This window comes from Zeus faber (genome assembly GCF_960531495.2).
Source record: "Zeus faber genome assembly, chromosome: 9".
Taxonomy (NCBI): domain Eukaryota; kingdom Metazoa; phylum Chordata; class Actinopteri; order Zeiformes; family Zeidae; genus Zeus; species Zeus faber.
In genome coordinates, this window is record NC_137197.1 from 1,817,366 (window position 1) to 1,834,064 (window position 16,699).

A 16,699-nucleotide genomic window follows, 5' to 3' on the forward strand; every position below is an offset into this window, starting at 1 on the left:
CGTAATGTAACGTGTGTGTATAAAAACGTGTAACTTGGTGAGTATGCTAATGAGGGGGGCGTGTCTCAGACGCCTGGGCAGTGTCTGACGTCACTAGCCTTTACGGACTTATTTTTGAGCATCAATTCATATTTGCTCAGAGGCGCAAAGCTGTTGTAAACACCTGCACGACGTGACGCAGCGATCAGACAGAAACTTGAGGAAGATTCAAAAACAAAAGACGCGCTCGGGCTGAACGGGCGGGGGCGGGGCCTGACAGCCGGAAGCAGGAAGTGAGGGCGTCGCTGATTGGCCGCCGCTCCGAGCAGCTGAGCGCCGCGGCGGGAGGAGCGGGACGCGATGGAAGACGTGACAAGATAAGCGGCGGAAAACAATGGCGGCGCCGGGACGCGGAGCTCCGCCGCGAGGGTGCGACACCGGGAGCCCGAGGGGCGGCGCGGCGGGCGGCGGCTGGAAACGACACATTATCAAGAAGCTGAACCAGCGCGACCGGAGCGACGCCATGTTCCAGGAAGTCATTGTGAGATGTAGGTGTAGAGCTAGGAGACGTAGAGCTCGAAAATAGATCTAGAACACGTAGGTCTAGAAACCATAGAGCTGCAACACGCAGATCTACAAAGCAGGTCTCCAACACATAGATCTGGGGAAGATAGAGCTAGAAACACATCTGTAACATATGGATATAGAACATACAGACTATAGCTCTAGAAACTATAGATTTCAAGACACAAATTTAGAAACCATAGATCCAGAAACCTTAGCGCTAGAACCTGAATCTAGAAGAGACCGTATGTCTAGAAACCATAGATCCAGAGGCTATAGATCTAGGGTTAGAGACCATAAATCTAGAAACTAGATCCAAACTGTAGATCTAGAAACTATACATTTAGAAACTGCAGATCCAGAAAACACAGACCTGCAGCTCTTAGAAACAAACAATAGGATCCACATCGACGGCTCCTTCCTGGGATCAGGGATCAGGAGGCTGAGAGGCTACGACCGGGATCCAGTCCGAGCGCCCGCTGCGCAGTGGAGCCGCAACGATTAGTCGATTAGTTGCCACCTATTTAATTATTCACCAACAATTTTGATAACTGATTAATCATTTTGAGTCTTTTTTTTTTTAAAGAAGAACATTTCCAAATTCTCTGACTCCAGCTTGTAATATGTGAATATTTTGTGGCCAGACATGACATTTGGGCTTTGGGAAACAGTGGTCCACATTTTTCTGCCTTTTCTGACATTTTACGGACAAAACAACTAATCGATTAGTCGAGAAAATAATCGACAGATGAACCGATAATGAAAACAATCGTTAGTTGCAGCTCTGCTGTGGAGCGGCATGAGGAGCTTGTTGCGGTCCAGGTGGAGGAGCTTGTTGCGGTCCAGGTGGAGGAGCTTGTTGCGGTCCAGGTGGAGGAGCAGCTGAGTGTTTTCTAATGTGTTTCCTCTGCAGACACCAGTCTGTTGGAGAAGACGGCCATGGCCAACCGCTTCCTGCCACGCTGCAGGTACCACGCCGCCCTCTGGGACTTTTGCAGGCATCTTGAATGCCACCTCAAATAAAAGTTGAGACTTTAAAGTGAAATCAGTAACATTTTGTCAAAAATTCCCATCATTAAATACTTTATTTGGGTGGCACTTTATAATAAACAGCCGTTCTAGATGTCGTTGTTTTGCATGTGCTCCTCTCCATGCTACATTACATTACATCGCATTACATTACATTATATTATATTACATGACATTAAATTATATTGCATGACATTACCTCGCATTACATTACATTATGCTACATGTTGCATTACATCGCATTACATTACATCACATTACACTGCATTGCATTACATTACATTGCATGACATTACACTGCATTACATGACATGATATTACATTACATGACATTGCATTGCATCGCATTACATTACATGACATTACATTACATTGCATTGCATTACATAACATTGCATTGCATCGCATTACCTGACATGACATGACATTACATTGCATTACATTATATTGCATAGCATCGCATGACATGACATTACATTGCATGACATGACATGACATTACATTGCATCACATGACATGACATGACACTACATGACATGACATTACATTGCATGACATGACATGACATTACATTGCATTACATGACATGACATGACACTACATGACATGACATTACATTGCATGACATGACATGACATTACATTGCATTGCATGACATGACATGACATTACATTGCATTACATGACATGACATGACACTACATGACATGACATTACATTGCATGACATGACATGACACTACATTACATTACATGACATGACATTGCATTGCATTACATTTGGTTTTGTCCAAAGTGACTATCAACAAGTCCATCCATCACAGTATCAAACCAACGGTCTGTTACAGTCACAGCTGAACAAGCAGCACCAGCAGAGTTAGAGTTTTGTGTTGTTGTTGTTGTTGTTGTTGGTGACGGGGTCCGCCGCTACAAGAAGGTGCTGAATCAGAGCAGCTTAGTGAGTTGTGGTCAGTGAAACAGTGGACGTGGATGAACAAACAGAAAATATCAAAGAAAAGAAAAAAGAAAAAAACAAGAAGGGACCTGGACCTGCATCCGGACCTGCACCAGGACCTGGACCTGGACCTGCACCTGCACCTGGACCTGGACCTGGACCTGCACCTGCACCTGGACCTGGACCTGGACCTGCACCTGCACCTGCACCTGCACCTGGACCTGGACCTGGACCTGCACCTGCACCTGGACCTGGACCTGGACCTGGACCTGCACCTGCACCTGGACCTGGACCTGGACCTGGACCTGCACCTGCACCTGCACCTGGACCTGGACCCGGACCCGGACCCGGACCCGGACCTGGACCTGGACCTCACAGTGGCTTCTGGGATCCACCAGAACAACCCCACACAGACTCTCCCATGTTTCCTTTTCAGCATCATGGCTGAACATTCTCCCCATGTGTTTCCAGAATCCAGTTGTTTTTTACACATAAACAAACTAAACAAACTTCAAGTGGAATTAGAGAAAGATGGATGAAGCTTGTGCAGGGGTAAGAAATATGAGGCAATTTCCAAATCAATTTCAAGACAAATTCAGAGTATTAATGTGCTGCGGACCCTGTTCCACCAGGACTATTATCTGAAGTGTAAAGCTGTAGATGTAGGAGATGACAGCGGCTGCTGCTCCTGCAGGTTCCCTGTGCTGGACTCTGTGTCTGCTCTGCTTCTTCACAACAATGAGCTGAAGAAAACCACAGGAGAGGTGAGATGCTCCTCGCTTCATCATTTCAGCCATTGTATTCCAGTCACATGTTCCGTCTAAATTCAAGGGGAATTTAAACCAACGTTGGAAATGTCACAATGAATATAATTCCTTATGAATGATATGTTAGAAATGAATTGATTAGAATGAAAAAAAAGAAAATGTGATTGTTGATCATTATTTGTTGTATTAACTGTCAACTAAAATGTCATGATCATGACTGCCCTAAGTATCTCTGTCTGCCAGCCTGTCTGCCAGCCTGTCTCTCTGCTAATCTGTGTGTCTGCCAGCCTGTCTGCCAGTCCATTTGCCAGCATGTCCATCTGCTAGTCTGTCTGTCTGACAGCTGTTTCTGTCTGTCCAGTTGGCCTACGATGTGGTCCAGCTCCAGCAGCAGCTGAAAAGCAGAGAGTGTGTCCTGGAGGAGCAGTGCAGCAGGTGAGGAGCAGCAGCAAGGACCAGAAGAACCAGGGAGGAAATGTCTGCACCTGTCTGCAGCTCTGCACCTGTCTGCAGCTCTGCACCTGTCTGCAGCTCTCTGCATCTGTCTGCAGCTCTCTGCATCTGTCTACAGCTTTCTGCATCTGTCTACAGCTCTCTGCATCTGTCTACAGCTCTCTGCATCTGTCTGCAGCTCTCTGCATCTGTCTGCAGCTCTCTGCATGTCTGCAGCTCTCTGCATCTGTCTACAGCTCTCTGCATCTGTCTGCAGCTCTCTGCATCTGTCTGCAGCTCTCTGCATCTGTCTGCAGCTCTCTGCATCTGTCTGCAGCTCTCTGCATCTGTCTACAGCTTTCTGCATCTGTCTACAGCTCTCTGCATCTGTCTGCAGCTCTCTGCATCTGTCTGCAGCTCTCTGCATGTCTGCAGCTCTCTGCATCTGTCTACAGCTCTCTGCATCTGTCTGCAGCTCTCTGCATCTGTCTGCAGCTCTCTGCATCTGTCTACAACTCTCTGCATCTGTCTACAGCTCTCTGCATCTGTCTGCAGCTCTCTGCATCTGTCTGCAGCTCTCTGCATCTGTCTACAGCTCTCTGCATGTCTACAACTCTCTGCATCTGTCTGCAGCTCTCTGCATCTGTCTACAGCTCTCTGCATCTGTCTACAGCTCTCTGCATCTGTCTGCAGCTCTCTGCATCTGTCTACAGCTCTCTGCATCTGTCTACAGCTCTCTGCATGTCTACAACTCTCTGCATCTGTCTGCAGCTCTCTGCATCTGTCTACAGCTCTCTGCATGTCTACAACTCTCTGCATCTGTCTACAACTCTCTGCACCTGTCTGCAGCTCTCTGCATCTGTCTGCAGCTCTCTGCATCTGTCTACAGCTCTCTGCATCTGTCTACAGCTCTCTGCATCTGTCTACAGCTCTCTGCATCTGTCTGCAGCTCTCTGCATCTGTCTACAGCTCTCTGCATGTCTACAACTCTCTGCATCTGTCTACAACTCTCTGCACCTGTCTGCAGCTCTCTGCATCTGTCTGCAGCTCTCTGCATCTGTCTACAGCTCTCTGCATCTGTCTACAGCTCTCTGCATCTGTCTGCAGCTCTCTGCATCTGTCTACAGCTCTCTGCATCTGTCTGCAGCTCTCTGCATCTGTCTGCAGCTCTCTGCATCTGTCTGCAGCTCTCTGCATCTGTCTGCAGCTCTCTGCATGTATACAACTCTCTGCATCTGTCTACAGCTCTCTGCATCTGTCTACAACTCTCTGCATCTGTCTACAGCTCTCTGCATGTCTACAACTCTCTGCATCTGTCTACAGCTCTCTGCATGTCTACAACTCTCTGCATCTGTCTACAACTCTCTGCATCTGTCTACAACTCTCTGCATCTGTCTGCAGCTCTCTGCATCTGTCTGCAGCTCTCTGCATCTGTCTGCAGCTCTCTGCATCTGTCTGCAGCTCTCTGCATCTGTCTGCAGCTCTCTGCATCTGTCTGCAGCTCTCTGCATGTCTACAACTCTCTGCATCTGTCTACAGCTCTCTGCATGTCTACAACTCTCTGCATCTGTCTACAACTCTCTGCATGTCTACAACTCTCTGCATCTGTCTACAGCTCTCTGCATGTCTACAACTCTCTGCATCTGTCTACAGCTCTCTGCATGTCTACAACTCTCTGCATCTCTCTACAACTCTCTGCATCTGTCTACAGCTTTCTGCATCTGTCTACAACTCTCTGCATCTGTCTACAGCTTTCTGCATCTGTCTGCAGCTCTCTGCATCTGTCTGCAGCTCTCTGCATCTGTCTGCAGCTCTCTGCATCTGTCTGCAGCTCTCTGTATCTGTCTGCAGCTCTCTGCATCTGTCTGCAGCTCTCTGCATCTGTCTGCAGCTCTCTGCATGGTTTAACGAGAACAGGTTAAACCACAGGAACTGAGCTTGGCCGTTTGCAGGAAATGAAAGACATTTCCAGATGAAAGTGACGCTGACAGACAGAAAGTCTCTGCGTCGTTAGAACCTGTTTTTGTTTTTGTACGAGCTGTTGAACCGGTCTGAACATGAAGCAACAGTCCAGTTGACTCCGCCCACATCTCAGGTTCATCAGGTCATTCTTTATTCATGGCTCATCAGAGGTTCCTGTGACAGAGCTGTGTGTTTGTCTGCAAAGACAAAACGATGCTGCTTCAGGAGGAACGTTCCCCTGCACCACCTGCCACGCCCTGTAAACACCCGCAACGAACCACACGTTACTGATACTGACACTTTATCTGTTTACTACCAACACCATCTATCAAGGAAGTATGAAGACGTTGGTCTAACTGTGTGTCGTCTGCACTTAAAATGCATTTTGTTATTGTGAACAACTTTCCCCGTTGAAAGCTTGTCAACTGAGGAAAGGCGTGGACCAAGAGTTGAACCCCGCATGAAAGCGGAGCAGGGGTGGAGGATGATTTCCCCACCACGAAGCGTCTGTTGGAGATGCAGGAAAGAGGGGATGTGAGGGAAGAGGAGCCAGTGTCTTCTGGCGGTTACGGAGTGTTTGTGCCTCTGCAGGATGGCGGCGGAGCAGCGGCGCTTGATGGAGGTCCAGGCGGAGCAGCGGAGGCTCCTGGACCGGGCGGCCGTGGTCCAGGAGGGGAACCGGGCCTTGAAGGGGGAGTACGACTCCCTGCTGGAGCGACACCAGCTGACGGAGCAGAGCTTCAGGGAGGAGAAGCTCCAAGGCTGCAAGCTTGTGGAGGAGCTGATCCAGCGGAAGGAGAAGGCGGCGGTCCGGATGAACAGCCACAACGAGCGGAGGTCCAGGTACCATCTTCATTTCTGTTCTAACAAATCCAAGATGATTTCACCGGCGTTATGAAGGACTGAAGGCAACGATGGAAACAAAATTGAGCACAACTTAAAAAAACATCTTATCAGTGTCATTTCTACCATCCAATACTGTCGTACCATCACGATCAAAGCGATATCCTGGTGCTTGTGTGCGTTTGGTGCAGCAGTGACTGCAGCTCCCCTCCTGACGGGGCGGGGCACTGGGCAGGATCTCACCCTTCACTTTGGTTTCGGTACAAAGGGTCACGATACCATCATTGTCGATCAGGAGGTAGAACTCAGGAGGTAGAGCTGGTGGTCTAGTCATCTAAAGGTTGCTGGTTGGATCCCAGGATCCTCCTGCTAGCATGCTGTAGTGTCCTTGAGCAAGACACTTAACCCCTAATTGCTCCTGATGGCTGCGTCCGTCGGTGTTTGAACAATTGTAAGTCGCTTTGGATAAAAGCGTCTAATCAATGTAATGTTATGTAACTGTCTGTGTCTCAGAGCAAGACAGGCGAGTCTTCAGAGAGACCTGCTGTCTGCCCGCCCAACCAGCGTCAACCTGGACGTGTAAGAACAGACCCGTCTCGCCGGCCTCGCCCGACAACACCCGTCTGACTGCTACAGTAGATACTACACCTGCACTCTCCCTCCAGTGATGAATAAAGTCTTTAACCAACATCTACCTCCGTCCTGCTCCACATCTCACCATCTAACACCAGCCCCGCCTGCCGCTCTTCTTGTCTTTCCTACATGTGATGTAAGACTCATTTGTTTCATTTGTGCTGAACCAATGTTCCAAATGCCTGGGGAGTCTTTTTTCCATTCTGTTTTTCATTTCATTGTCGCTGTGGTAACTGCAGCCGGACAGGGAGGCTCTGGTCCTGTCACAGCTGCTCCAAAAACCACCGCGCTACGAGCGCTACGAGCGGCCACCTGTCCGCTCAGCGAGCCGGAGAATCTTCAACTCCTTTACTGAAAATTATAACTGAAGATTTAAAGAAACGTGGCAAAAAGGGCAAAATTCATATAAAATCTGCCTAAAGAAGTCAATTATTTTTGTGATTTACACTTTGTCCGCCAAAATATGTCATTTTGAGATGCAGCTAATAGACTTTTAGGATCCGCAGTTATTTCTTCCTTCTCAATAAATAATATTGACAGAATTTAATACGTGAGAATTCCGTCAATGTCTCAAAATGAACCAAAGCTCTCATCACGTCTCCTGCTCCACTGCTCCCATGGTTGAATGTGGTGCTGCTGTGGCAGCTCCATCTCCTCTCCCTCACGCGTCACATTTAGAAAGAAACTGCGACCGACACCAATGTCAACATCTGTCTGTTGCTGCGCCCGCCGCTGGTTTCCTGCACGATGTGTCACTTCCTGCTGGTCTGGCTTCTACCCGTCAGAACCCGTGTTCTGCTCTTGTACTCTTCTCCTGTTCTGGTGTTCCACCGTTGTTCTCCTTTGCTGTTCCTGTTCCAGCTCCGGTTCGGGCAGCTGTGACCCTCCCAGTTCTCCGCCCTCCAGACCCTCCGCCCTGGAGAGCAGGAGCCACAATCCCACTGGCGGCCGACACAGGTGCTTCTCAAAACCATTTGACTTCACACGTCCTCCCCGGGGTTCTGTGAAGGAGGCTTGGGAACAGCCCAGGTTCCTGTGCTCCACGGCTTCTAGAATGAAGCTTTGCAGGGAATAGGACCCTCAAGCCTGGCAGTGTTAGTCTGCCAGCACCTCCTTCTCACCGTGTTATCTTCCTTTCAGGTCGGCGTCTGCTACATCACCACGGATACTGAGTTCTATCAAGGAGCTGTTTGAGTAAGTTCCTCAGAATTTACACACACACACACACACACACACACACACACACACACACACACACACACACACACACACACACACACACACACACACACACACACACACACATTATTTCCTTGAGGTTGTCCATTGAATCATGAGTTTTTGGAGGACTGTCCAGCAGGGCGGCGTCCATCCCACATTCTACAGCTGCTCCTTCAGGCGGTTCTTCTGTCCACCTATGAAGTGGCAGCCCAGGTGGAGTTCACCACAGAATATTCTTCTTGGTGGGAGGTCCAATTGCATTAGAGCAATGTGACCAAGCCACTCTAGTTGGTGGCATTGATGGTGTTGGTGGTGTGTGATGGTGTTTGTGGCGTGGATGTTGGTGGCATGTGATGATGTTGGTGGCGTGTGATGGTGGTGGTGTGTGAAGGTGTTGGTTGTGTGTGATGGTGGTGGTGATGTGCGATGGTGTTGGTGCCGTGTGATGGTGTTTAGGGTGATGGTGTTGGTGGTGTGCAATGGTGTTGGTGCCATGTGATGGTGTTGGTGTCGTGTAATGGTGTTGGTGGTGTGCGATGGCATTGGTCGGTGATGGTGTTCATGCCATGTGATGGTGTTGGTTGTGTGCGATGGTGCTGGTGATGTGCGATGGTGTTGGTGGCGTGTGATTGTGTTTATGGCGATGGTGTGGGTTGTGTGCAGTGGTGTTGGTGGTGTGCAATGGTGTTGGTGCCGTGTGATGGTGTTGGTGGTGTGCGATTACATTACATTGCATTTAGCCGCAGCCATCAGGAGCAATGAGGGGTTAAGTGTCTTGCTCAAGGACACTACAGCATGCTAGCAGGAGGAGCCTGGGATCCAACCAGCAACCTTTAGATCACTAGACCACCAGCTCTACCTCCTGAGCTACCATCCCCGTGTTGGTGCCGTGCGATCGTGTTGGTGCTGTGCGATGACGTTGTTGGTGTGTGATGGTGTTCATGCCATGTGATGGTGTTGGTTCTGTGCTATGGTGTTGGTGTCGTGTGATGGTGTTGGTGGCATGTGATGGTGTTGGTGATGTGCGATGTTGTTGGTGGCATGCGATGGTGTTGGTGGCACGCAATGATTTTGGTGTCGTGTGATGGTGTTGGTGGCATGTGATGGTGTTGGTGCCGTGCGATGGTGTTGGTGTCGTCTGATGGTGTTGGTTGTAGGTGAGGGAGGCCTCTACTCTTGCAGTGTAGTGTCCATGTTTCACACACAGAGGAGAGGTCTGTGAGTTCAGGTGAAGATTGCTGTTATTGAAGACCCTGAGTGGTGTGGGGAGGGTGTGGTTTGAGCAGGTACACCTGTCCCGGGTCGAGGTAATTGGGGCCCCGGATCAGTTTGGCTGCATACCTGTTGCTCATTGGTTGGTCTAATGAGCAACAGGTACAACCCCCATCCCCACACCACACCCTCTTTCTTGGGCATCCAAAGGATGAGGAGGAGGCCTGTTTCATGCCTGTTGCATGGTCTGATCAGCGGGGCGGTGGTGCCTCCTCTCCTGCGGCTCGAAGAGTGAGTTGGGTTTTGGTCCACTTAGTTTTCTAGTTATCTGCTGGCTCTTCCAGGTCGAGTTTCACTCCATGGTTGTGACCTAAGAGCAAAATGGCTGCCGTGTTCATATGGTGATGTGGTGTGGGGAGGGTGTGGTTTGAGCAGCTGCACCTGACCTGGCTCTAGGTAATTGGGATCCAGGATCAGAGTGGCTGTACACCTGTTGCCCGTTAGACCAACGAGCAACATGCCCACACTCACTCAGGAGAGGAGCCCTGGTCTGTCTGCTCCTGGCTCGTTCCAGCTCTTCTCAACCCCATCGTCTGTGTATCTGTGCCGGAGGTCCCTGAAAACGCCGCAGTGGAGGTGTATAAAAGCACAAATTAGATAGATGGAAGAACAATGGAAAAAAAAACCAGAACAAGCAGAAGTGCATCACCTGGCAGAGTGGTGACGCAGCTTCCAACGGACGGAGGAACAGCGGCTGTGATAACGTCAGCAGACTGCTGCAGGGATGAGCAGCGAGGATGGAAACATGACCAGGACGACTGTCTTCTGGAGGTCCTCCCCGCAGGAAGCTGTTCTCTCCAACAGGAAGGAGATGCTGTCAGCGGTTCACACCCGCATCTCATGAGCAAGGCTTCTGTTCCAGCAGTAGTTCCATAAAATAAACTTTCTATTCCTATTCAATTTCTATGGTGCTGTCAGTGACGTAGGCGCCGTCTTCTCAGGGCGACAAGTTTAATGAGTCTGTTCATTTGGCATTTAGCGTGGGAAAGTAGCAAGACCTTAGCAAAATTGCAAGCTCTTGCAAACATTGTGGAGATTTTTATTTTTATTTTTTGCGGAGTCAGGATTTGCATGAATTATTACGAATCATGAAATCGCCGTCTCCTGGATGGAACCACCTGATGTTTCCTTGAAACGTTTCCACATCAAGTAACCTCACTAGGATGCATCCTATGCTTCCTTAAGGAAAGGTGTTTCATTGTTAAAGCGTGGAACAGGCTCCGCATGTTTCAAAAGGTTTCCTCTGTTTCTGCAGGAGGAGGAGGCGGGGCCACTCGGTGTGCTCAGAAGACCAGGATCTGTGTCGACCAATCAGGATCTGCGTTGCTGCCAGAGTCCCTGCCAGAGCCCTGCACGTCCTGGTACACAGCGAATAGAACCCCCAACCCTGCAGTGTTAGTGCCTTGCTCTAGGGAGTAGAACCCCCAACCCTGCAGTGTTAGTGCCTTGCTCTACGGAGTAGAACCCCCAACCCTGCAGTGTTAGTGCCTTGCTCTAGGGAGTAGAACCCCCAACCCTGCAGTGTTAGTGCCTTGCTCTAGGGAGTAGAACCCCCAACCCTGCAGTGTTAGTGCCTTGCTCTAGGGAGTAGAACCCCCAACCCTGCAGTGTTAGTGCCTTGCTCTAGGGAGTAGAACCCCCAACCCTGCAGTGTTAGTGCCTTGCTCTAGGGAGTAGAACCCCCAACCCTGCAGTGTTAGTGCCTTGCTCTAGGGAGTAGAACCTAGAACCATGTATTGATTAATGTAACATTTTGGATAAACTTGAACTTCCTAATCTGCAGTGTTGTCATGGCGTTAAGCACACACACACACACACACACACACACAAGAAGATTTCCTCTTCTCTCAAAGCCTCTCTGTGTAGAAACAGAGCTGCCATTCATCTCACAACCCATGATGCACTGCTTCCTCTGCACACCACCTCCTCCTGTGTGTGTGTGTGTGTGTGTGTGTGTGTGTGTGTGTGTGTGTGTGTGTGTGTGTGTGTGTGTGTGTGTGTGTGTGTGTGTGTGTGTGTGTGTGTGTGTGTGTGTGTGCGCGTGTTCAGGCTGAAGGTCAAACTGCTGTGTCTTCCTCTGCCTCGATCAGGAAGCCCATGAGCAAGGCATCAACGCTGTTCGCTTCAGCCGCACCTCGGACCTGCTGGCGACCGGAGGCACCGACAGAGTCATCAAATTATGGGATGTCAGAGCAGGTACTGTCGCCATGGAGACTTGTCACCACCAGAGGGAGCTGTGGCGGCAGGAGGTGCCTTTTAAATCACAACAGGGATCGAAGGGACGGCAGCCGCTCCCAGCACCGTCAACCTCCTCCGTCTGCACCGTCTTCACAAGGATATTACCTTCCGGTCCTGATCAACTCGTCTTGTTCTGCGTCTGAGTTAGCTGGGAGGCGGGGGGCGTCTCCATGGCAGAGTCTTCACACATTTACATGATTAACATTTTAACTTTTTCACTGAATCTTAATATTACAAGGTAGAAGTGATGACGGCTCTTTTCATATCTCTTACTCTACCGAGTTCGCCACCTGTGGAGTGGTTCATGGTCCTGCTGGTTCGATGCCATCTGTGGTTCCATGCCAGTTTCCACCACTTTATCACTGTTCCCTCTAACTTTGAGGTTTTGTTTCCGTATCTTGGGAGTTTAATCGGAACAAGGAGCCGTTGTTGTCAACGTTTGTGACGCCTTTTCCTACAATAAAGGGTTCGACAAGTTGCTTTTGGAGTGCGTTTGGAAAACCAGCGCAGACCGCTGCCCGTTCCGCTACCTACAGATGCCGTGACAGTAATAATAATTATAATAATAATGTGAAAATATTATTTACAGATCACTGGAAAGTCTGGGCGTGGCCCTTTCTAAATGTGCTTCAGCTGCACCAGCTCTGCAGACGATCACACAGCGGAGCCTTTTTGGTTTTGTTTTTCTTTTCTTTTGCTCTGTGTGCAGTTGCCACCAGGTCACTGCACAGTACTAGCTTCACTCTAACAGGGCGTGGCTGTTAGCGAATTGGACGCTATTTGCAACAAGGCTCATTTGCATAGAAAGTGGCCAATCTTGCACCAAATGTGTGAATAATACCTCATTGAAATAGGTGAAAATAGCACCGGCACCCAGACGCTGTTTGTGTGGCAGTGCAGTTCACGGTGCATTTCACCGTTTGGGGTGCTCTGAGGATTCGACGCTTCTTCTGTTCTGCGTCGGCTGCCACGCAACTGCTTTGTGAATTCGCCCCTCAGTGTAAACTCCGAAAAACAAAACAGTTTTCGCTCACATGCTGCACAGTTTTTTGGTAAAACATAGAAAGAGTGTCTGACGATAATGTGAGTTTTCGGTTTTCAACAAACCTGAAACCTTTTTTAAGGCTTAATGGTTTGCCCCATTGGGCTGCATTGAACCCTGCAGGGAGAAGCCACAGCAGGTTGCTACGTTCCTGGAGGTAAAGTGCTGTGGTAGAGGTTGGGGAAGGTTGTGCTATGAACAGCTGTAAATGATGGAGACCAACATTTTAGAAAACCAGCTGGACACTCGAGCTTCGGTTGGAACATGGCATTTGTCTGGATTTTGTCTCTTTCACTTAAGAGATGATCTAATTTAAATTTGGCAGAAAGTTAAAGATGAATATTTTTGGCTGATCTGAGCTCTGTGTCTGTAGGGCTGCTGCTCCACAGGAACACTCTAGATGGCAGCACCGAGGGACTGACCAGCATCGACTTTGACGCTACGGTGAGTCTGATTGGCCGAGAGAATACACAGAAGATATACAGACAATATGTGAAATTATATTAATATAAACTGTGTGTTTTAGGGGCTGAGGGTTCTGGCAGCATCGTATGATAAGTCAGCGCTGCTATGGCAGCTGGATGATTCTGTCCCCAAGGTAACCATGGTAACCACGTCCTCTTCTCCCATGATGCTCTGGGCTCCCTTTCCTTTCTCCCTCTCAATTTAATTCAATTTTACAAGACGTAACAAGTATAATGGACAACATCATATAGGAAAATACATGAAAGCAATGATGTAATTAATAAATAAATGAATTAAAATAACGATAGTAATAACAACAACAATAATATGTGAAATAGGCAATAATAAAAATAGATAAAAAAATCTACAAGACAAATAAATACAGTAAAATAAAGGTGAAGAACAGGTCCCATGAAGGTGTGTAGATGAGTTGTCACTCCGTGTCCCTCCTTTTCTGATTGTATTTAGCTGCCACAATGCAGTATACTGCTTTTTCTCCTAAAACATAGGACATTTCTTGGCAAAATTTAGTGTTGTAGTCGTCCCTGATGTCCTGATATTTGTGGCAGCTTGTGGGGAAGTCTCCTTAGTCCACGTCTCCTTAACTGCAGTGGGAGCACAGCCTGACCTGTCTGGGTTGCCAGGTCTGGCGGTGTCTGGTTGCAGCAGCCCTGCCTCTCTGGGTTGCCAGGTCTGGTGGTGTCTGGCTGCAGCAGCCCTGCCTCTCTGGGTTGCCAGGTCTGGCGGTGTTGGCCGGACTCCACGGCCAGACTGTGTTCACTGAGTCTGTACATCGTTAAGGTTTTTATTTATGTTTTGTCAGTTACCTGCAGTGGTGTACTGTCTTTTAAGGGCAAATTGGAAGCGTACTTTGGCTTTTCCTCGCTTCTTTCCAATAGGTGTCATTTTTGTTGATTGCTCATTTTTTTCAATAAGATACAACTGCAAGAGATTGTAAGGAATCAGAAAAAAAGTGTCGTTCGTTTTTTTATTTTAGTGCTTTTTTTCCCTCCATGTTCGTGTATTATGTCTAATATCAACTTAACAGCTGCTCAACACCAACAACTCATGTGTTGGTGGTGTTTTCTCAATACAACAATGTAACAACAGAAAGAAGAATAGTTAGTCACAGCTAAGATAGGGTCAGGTCTTCAGGTGTTTCTTGATGGAGCAGGGTCTTCAGGTGTTTCGTGGTGGAGCAGGGTCTTCAGGTGTTTCTTGGTGGAGCAGGGTCTTCAGGTGTTTCTTGATGGAGCAGGGTCTTCAGGTGTTTCTTGATGGAGCAGGGTCTTCAAGTGTTCTTGATGGAGCAGGGTCTTCAGGTGTTCTTGATGGAGCAGGGTCTTCAGGTGTTTCTTGATGGAGCAGGGTCTTCAGGTGTTTCTTGATGGAGCAGGGTCTTCAGGTGTTTCTTGGTGGAGCAGGGTCTTCAGGTGTTTCTTGGTGGAGCAGGGTCTTCAGGTGTTTCTTGGTGGAGCAGGGTCTTCAGGTGTTCTTGATGGAGCAGGGTTTCAGGTGTTCTTGATGGAGCAGGGTCTTCAGGTGTACTTGATGGAGCAGGGTCGTTGGTCGTTGGATGGACTTGGTTACCAGACGTCTTGGCCTTCTTTGAATATCATCACTTGTTTTTGGGGGGTTACCTGCCAGGGCCCAGGTTCTGCTGCAGATCCTCCTGGGTTGGGGGGGGAAACCAGGTCGTCTGTGTAAAGGAGGAATGACATTTCAGAGCAGGTGGCGCTGAATCTTCCAGTTGTTTTGCCAATTTATTGATGTAAATGTTGAAGGGGGTTGGGGCGGGGGGGGGGGGGGTGTCCTGGGTTGCTCCACGTTCTTGGGTAAAATTTGCATTTTGTTTTTGTCCAGTTTGAATTGAACATCAGGGTTTGAGGACATACATCCTATTAAATTGTGTGTTTTCCCTCGGTTCTAAAATCCTCTCATAGTTTATAAAATACACCTTTGTGCCAAATCTAGTGAATGCTTTTTTTGAAGTCTATGAAGCAGGCAAATATTTTTTTGGTTCATGTGCTTGACAATTAAGGGATGGAGGGTGAAGATATGGTCTGTAATGTCATGTCATTTGGAAAGAATCCACCTGGTGCTGAAGACGTTCGGTGCTCGGTAAGGAAGTCAAAAAGTCTTGGATTTAAGATGCGACAGAAAACCTTCCCCAGGTTCCCGCTCACACAGATGCCTCGTGGTTGTTGGGGCGGGGTTGGCCTCCATCCTTGTATATGGGTGTGATGAGTCTCTCTCTCTCCAGCTGACTCTAACAGGTCACTCCAGGACGGTCACTGCAGCCAGGTTTCGCTTCAGTGGGCAGCAGGTCGTAACGGGAAGTGCAGATCGAACCCTGAAGCTGTGGGATCTGCACCGGGCCGCCTGTAAGTCTCTGCATGCTAACAATGTTAGCTCAACGCAAGGCTGCAGATGGGTTCAGCTAGCCTAGCTCCTGGGAAACGAGGGAAATACACCTTCCAGCGTCTCAAACATACATCTTGAACTTCATGACGAGTTCAAATAAAAACATCAAAACCAGATCTGAGTTGTTGTAAATGCATCTACACTCAGAATGAATGTAGCTGGAGCATCCCTTCAAATGTCCCACTGTGTGTTGTTGTTGTTGTTGTTGTTGTTGTTGTTATTGTTGTCGTTGCAGGCGTGGACACCATGCCGGTGGTTTCCCACTGCAGCGACCTGGTCTGTGCAGAGAACTGCATCATCAGCGGACACTTCGACAGCAAGATCCGCGTCTGGGACGCCAGGTAGCACCTGTCTCTGTACTGATTGGTTCCTTCCCTGAACACCACTGCATTCCAAAGAAAATTGATACACTTTTATCTTAGTATTATAACCAGGATGACTGAATCAAGAGATGAAAGCTGGAATAACAGACAGACAGACAGATGGCTTGATGGAATAACAGACAGACAGACAGATGGCTTGATGGAATAACAGACAGACAGACAGATGGCTTGATGGAATAACAGACAGACAGACAGACAGATGGAGTAGTGCTGTGTTCAGATGATGTGGAGCAGTTCTGCTTTCCTCCTCTAACGGATCCTCCCCCTGTTGCCACGGCGACACCTCATCTCCCTGTTACCTAGCAACACGTTACCATATTACAGCCCTCTGTTTCATCACCCCCCCCCCACACACACACACGTACACACACACGTACATGCACACACACGCACACACACACACGTACACACGTACACACACACGTACACACACACACGTACACGCACACACACACGTATACACACACACACACGTACACACACACGTACACA

At 48.6% G+C, this 16,699-nt stretch overlaps 1 protein-coding gene across 1 annotated transcript in view; it reads left to right on the forward strand.

The window, feature by feature from the left end:
• The first annotated feature begins 309 nt into the window (after window positions 1–309).
• atg16l2 (ATG16 autophagy related 16-like 2) overlaps window positions 310–16,699 on the forward strand; it is a 21,298-nt gene continuing 4,908 nt past the window's right edge. The window contains exons 1-14 of the mRNA XM_080006977.1: window positions 310–527; window positions 1,457–1,511; window positions 3,220–3,289; window positions 3,654–3,727; window positions 6,278–6,529; window positions 7,043–7,108; window positions 8,024–8,119; window positions 8,303–8,356; window positions 10,911–11,016; window positions 11,746–11,851; window positions 13,309–13,379; window positions 13,462–13,533; window positions 15,664–15,784; window positions 16,060–16,165. Of these exons, the coding sequence (XP_079863103.1) occupies window positions 374–527; window positions 1,457–1,511; window positions 3,220–3,289; window positions 3,654–3,727; window positions 6,278–6,529; window positions 7,043–7,108; window positions 8,024–8,119; window positions 8,303–8,356; window positions 10,911–11,016; window positions 11,746–11,851; window positions 13,309–13,379; window positions 13,462–13,533; window positions 15,664–15,784; window positions 16,060–16,165 (1,403 nt within the window). The 5' untranslated portion in view covers window positions 310–373. The remainder of the gene's footprint in view (window positions 528–1,456; window positions 1,512–3,219; window positions 3,290–3,653; window positions 3,728–6,277; window positions 6,530–7,042; window positions 7,109–8,023; window positions 8,120–8,302; window positions 8,357–10,910; window positions 11,017–11,745; window positions 11,852–13,308; window positions 13,380–13,461; window positions 13,534–15,663; window positions 15,785–16,059; window positions 16,166–16,699) is intronic.